Source organism: Cariama cristata, unplaced genomic scaffold (genome assembly GCF_000690535.1).
Source record: "Cariama cristata isolate BGI_N322 unplaced genomic scaffold, ASM69053v1 scaffold35433, whole genome shotgun sequence".
Taxonomy (NCBI): domain Eukaryota; kingdom Metazoa; phylum Chordata; class Aves; order Cariamiformes; family Cariamidae; genus Cariama; species Cariama cristata.
The window spans coordinates 4,590-9,129 of NW_009609571.1; the positions used below are offsets into that span (position 1 = coordinate 4,590).

The 4,540-nt window shown below is 52.0% G+C and overlaps 1 protein-coding gene across 1 annotated transcript; it reads left to right on the forward strand.

Moving 5' to 3' along the window:
- The first annotated feature begins 2,467 nt into the window (after nucleotides 1-2,467).
- MAFK (v-maf avian musculoaponeurotic fibrosarcoma oncogene homolog K) lies at nucleotides 2,468-4,297 on the forward strand. The gene is made up of 2 exons (XM_009697576.1): nucleotides 2,468-2,544; nucleotides 3,736-4,297. The coding sequence occupies exons 1-2, from the start codon at nucleotides 2,509-2,511 to the stop codon at nucleotides 4,168-4,170; spliced, it is 471 nt and encodes a 156-aa protein (XP_009695878.1). The 5' UTR covers nucleotides 2,468-2,508; the 3' UTR covers nucleotides 4,171-4,297.
- Nucleotides 4,298-4,540: the final 243 nt, after the last annotated feature.

A 4,540-nucleotide genomic window follows, 5' to 3' on the forward strand; every position in this document is an offset into this window, starting at 1 on the left:
TTCCGGTTTGAGCAGCACGGAGTGCCGCCAGTGGGACGGCAGCGTGCCCCTTTCCTTGTAGGGATGGGGGTGGTGAGGGAGATGGAGGGGGGGATGCCGAGGGAAGGAAGAGTTTCTGATGCTGTGGGAATGTGAGCTCTCAAACTCTGTAAACAGCTGGTGACTCACTGCATAACTATGGCACCAACTGCCTGCGTCTGCAGGGAGGGGGCTGCCGGCCCTTTCCTTTACGCACTGGCAGCAGCTCTGCTCTCCTGAACTCGCCGGGACCGCTTGGCCAAGACGAAGGAGCTTTTTCCTTCCTCCTCCGTGCTAGCGCCTACGTCTGCGCCTCCGGCCTGGAGGTAGGGGTGGGCGGCGAAGAGCTCGGCGCGGAGGGGAAGCGATGGATGGCAAAAGGGCAGTGCTGGGGTCTGAAGAGGCGGCTGTGCTTGCAGGAGATCCTGCCTGCGGTCAGCCCTCGTGCAAAACACGCAGTGTGGCAGCAGTCGGAGGTCAGACCCATCACCGTCCTTCAGAGGCTGGGGACTGGGACTTGCACCCCTGCCCCATGCCCAGCCCACTTCTGCAGCCCCGGTGAGGCAGGGGCTGCTGGAGGTGTGCCCCGGGTGGGGTTCGATGCTGGAGGAGAGGCGGGAAGGGCTTGGTGATGCTCTCAAACACAGCGCACACCAGTTGCTGTGAGTGGTCCATTCATCACGGAGCATCTTGGCTTGTGCGCTGTGCGGCTGTCCTTGTCCCTCCTCCAGACATGGAGAGCTGTGCTGTCGCGGGCTTAAAAATAGAGGAGGCACCTAAATACACTCCCTGTTATCTAGGATAGTATCTCACAGCTTTGCACTTACGGGATTATTTTCTTTATTTTCCCCCCCTCTTGCGCTTCATCTTGATTTTTACATAAGTCGTGTGATGATGAGGTGTCTCTACTGATAAAATTCAAGTGACAGCAGCACGGGCTGAGCCAGCACCTTCACCCACACAGCTCCCACTGGTCCCTGCACCCCACCTGTGCACCCCTCCAAATCCCACTGCCCCCTGTTTGCAGATATGAATGAGTTTGTTTACTCTCCAACGACCTCGTGATGTCTTTGCACAGACATGACCTGAAGTCATTATTGCTTTTGGGCTTCTCTGTTTCCATGGCGACTGTCTCCGGGTTGGCTACTTTCCCAAGGTCACCATGGCAACTATCAGAAGGGAATCATGCTTGGGATGCTTTGGCTGGATTTTTCATGAATGATTAGGATGTGTGACACGATGCAGACGTGGAAATGGGGAGGGTTTGGGCTGGGCTGGAGACAGGAGGGGGGAAGAGAGACAGAGAGAGAGGGAGGACTCCCGCCAGACAGGCTGTGCGCTCTGCGGTGCCGCTGGGTGTGCAACCCTCGAAGCTGCCGTGTGTCAGGGGGAACCGACGCGGTGCGGGGACCGGTGCCTCGCGCCCTCCCCACCGGGGGAGCGATAGGCAGAGGCTGTGATGGTGGCACGACCGCGGTCGCCTCTCTCGCGGTAGGTACCCTCCGGCAGGCCGTGTTGCTGTCACCACGGGGTGAAGGTTTTGGGCGGAGGTGCGGGCAGGTGGATTTTCTGCAAGGCGCTGATCAAAGGGGTGTTGTCGCCGGTTAAGGTGAGAGTGAAGGGCAGCGTCTTGGCAGGGGATGGTCTCTCTGTCGATGGACATGCCTCCACATCACTAGAAATACCAAGCAGGTCATCTCTCACAGCCTGGGGCCGAGAGGATCGGGAAGCAACAGTCTTGGTGCGTTGGGAGAGGTGAACTCCTGCCTTGCTTTGTTATCGGGGGGCTTTTGTTTCTGTTGTTTGGGTTTTCTGGTAGCGTCTCCTTTGGGTGGGGACGGCACTGAAAGCAGGTTACAAACCAGGCAGCTTCTTTCTGGGTTGCTGATTCAATTTCAAGCTGGGTTAATAATAAGCAAAATAAGAATGAAGGGAGTTGTTGTCTTGTGGCTTTTCAGTGCCTTTTATGAGCGGAGGTAACTCTTAATTCAGTCCCTAATAGGCCATTCTGAGCGTCTGGGATTCCTCCGGAGGGAGGTGAGCAAGTGACTGGGCCTGGGAGGCCGCACTCTGTGCTCCCCTTGAGAAGGGGTGGCATATTGCAAGGCGGTGTATGGTGGTTAGCCTAACTGTTGTTTACAGACGGGAGCTGGTGTCCTTTTCCCCCCTCCCTGTCCTGTCTTCCCTGCTTAATCTTAGTGTAGTGAATAGCAAAATATGAGGTCTTTAATGTTAAAAAGCAATGCACCTGTCAACACAAATTTTTCTTGTGTGTATCTGAATGGGGTAAAGTGATGTCTGAATCCATCCCAGTGTTTTGAACAACTGTGTTGTTATTTCTTCTAATGGTGGTTGAGTTGGGGGTTTGAACTGTGTGTTGGGTATTTTCTTCTTACCCTCATCTTTGAGATTACTATAACCTGAAAATCTTGTTTTGTTTTTCCAGTTGCAATTTCTGAGCAGTTTTGTCCAGAAGACTGTGCTCAGGTTATGACGACTAATCCCAAACCGAACAAGGCATTAAAGGTAGGGAAGAAGGCTGAGTGGGCAATGCTGGGTGGCAGGGGAGGCTGTCACAGAACTGTGACCCATGCAATGTCCGTCATACATGACTGTTCTTTTTCATTCTGAGAAACTCTTACAAATGGGTGCTGATACAATTTCCCACTATCTACAGGAAAGTTTGGGGTAGAAGAACACTGTCAATACCCAGAAAGAAGTCTAAAGTCTCTGGGGTGGCGTGGAGGTTAGCATATCCCAGTTACTATCCAAGAGACTTTTGACTCTAGCATGTGTTGGCAGCATCCTGAAACCAGTGTTCCCATGCCTGTCAATGAAGTACTTCTACTCTCAGGACTGGGAGTCACTGGGGAAAGGACGTGTTCAGCTGGCGTCTCTCAGATCCATGAGACAGTAAACGCCTTTGGACATACCGGCTTGGTGGCAGTCTGTGCATGGGTTGTGCATGCGTTGTCGCAGTTTCTTTCCAGTGTTCCAGATGTCCTGCAGTCTCTGAAGAGACAAAAGGATGATGTCTTAAAGTTTCTGGAGTCGATGATCTTAAAGGTCTTTTCCAACCTAAATGAATCTATGATTCTGGAAATAATTGTGGCAGCAAACCTGCTCGAGAAAAAGGCACAAGGCCTTTGTGTCTTTCTCATGTAACTTTGGAGTCTGGCCTGTGTGCCAGGAAAACCAGGTCAGGCTGTGGTCCTTGAAGACAAGCAGGGTTGGTTTCGTTCACTACTTGGATGAGCAGTCTTCAACGAAAAGCCACCAAATGCTGAATTAAACCCTGCATACAAGTGGCTATTCTGCTTTTGAGATGCTGCACCGGTGTCCCAGCATAATGCTGGGAAAAGGTGTCATCTTTAGCATTCAGTATGAATTCTGAGTCCTGACAAAGGAAGGCAAAGGGCATCAGTCTGCTTTATGTTTATTTCCTTAACAATCTTATTGTTCAGTTCATACTGGGTGTGTAAAGCTCACTGCTTTCTCTGACTTACCTGGTTTTGGGTAACCCTCATTACAGCAGTGCTCGGATTGCTGCCATGTGTTACTCAGATGTTTTAGTGGGGCATGTGCTCCTTCCAGTGCTTCGGGGGTGTTTTCCAGGTAGGGATGTGACGTTGCTGAGGGCTGGCCTGTCTCTTTTCGCTGTTCAGAGCATCTGTTCACATCTGGTTGCTGCTACCCCTCTGCTGTTGGTATTTACAGGTAAAGGAGGAGTCAGGAGAGAATGCCCCAGTGCTGAGTGATGATGAACTCGTGTCAATGTCCGTACGGGAGCTGAACCAGCACCTGAGGGGTCTCACCAAAGAGGAGGTCATCCGTCTGAAGCAGCGGAGACGCACACTGAAGAACCGGGGCTACGCTGCCAGCTGCCGCATCAAGCGTGTGACTCAGAAAGAGGAGCTAGAGAGGCAGCGGGTTGAGCTGCAGCAAGAGGTGGAGAAGCTGGCCAGAGAAAACAGCAGCATGAAGCTAGAGCTGGACGCCTTGCGCTCCAAGTACGAAGCACTCCAGACCTTTGCTCGTACTGTGGCGCGAGGGCCTATTACCCCGACCAAAGTTGCCACCACCAGTGTCATCACCATTGTGAAATCAGCCGAAATATCATCCAGTTCTGTGCCGTTTTCAGCAGCGTCCTAGTGCCCTTGGTGGGGGGAACTAGCAGCCTTTCAGAGGGGAGGGGAAAAGGCTCTTACGCATTGTTCCGGAGTCCTTGGTCACGTCAAGAATTGGCATTTTAACAATTCTCTTCCAAAAGTGCAAAAAATAGGAAAAAAAAAAAAGGAAAAAAAAAACCAAACCCAAACCTACAAAGGGAATTTAACTGGCTGCTTCTATCTGGACTCGGTGGCTCCATCAATCTCTTGTTTCCAGGATTCGAGCTCTGTATGCAGTACAAATTGCAAGATCTGCTTCCTCCTTCCCCCTGCCTCCCCAAAACCCTCTCAGCCGTGGGCAGCTTTCCAGCTGGGAGAAGATACCTGAGGAGCTTTCAGAGTCTTCGTGAATG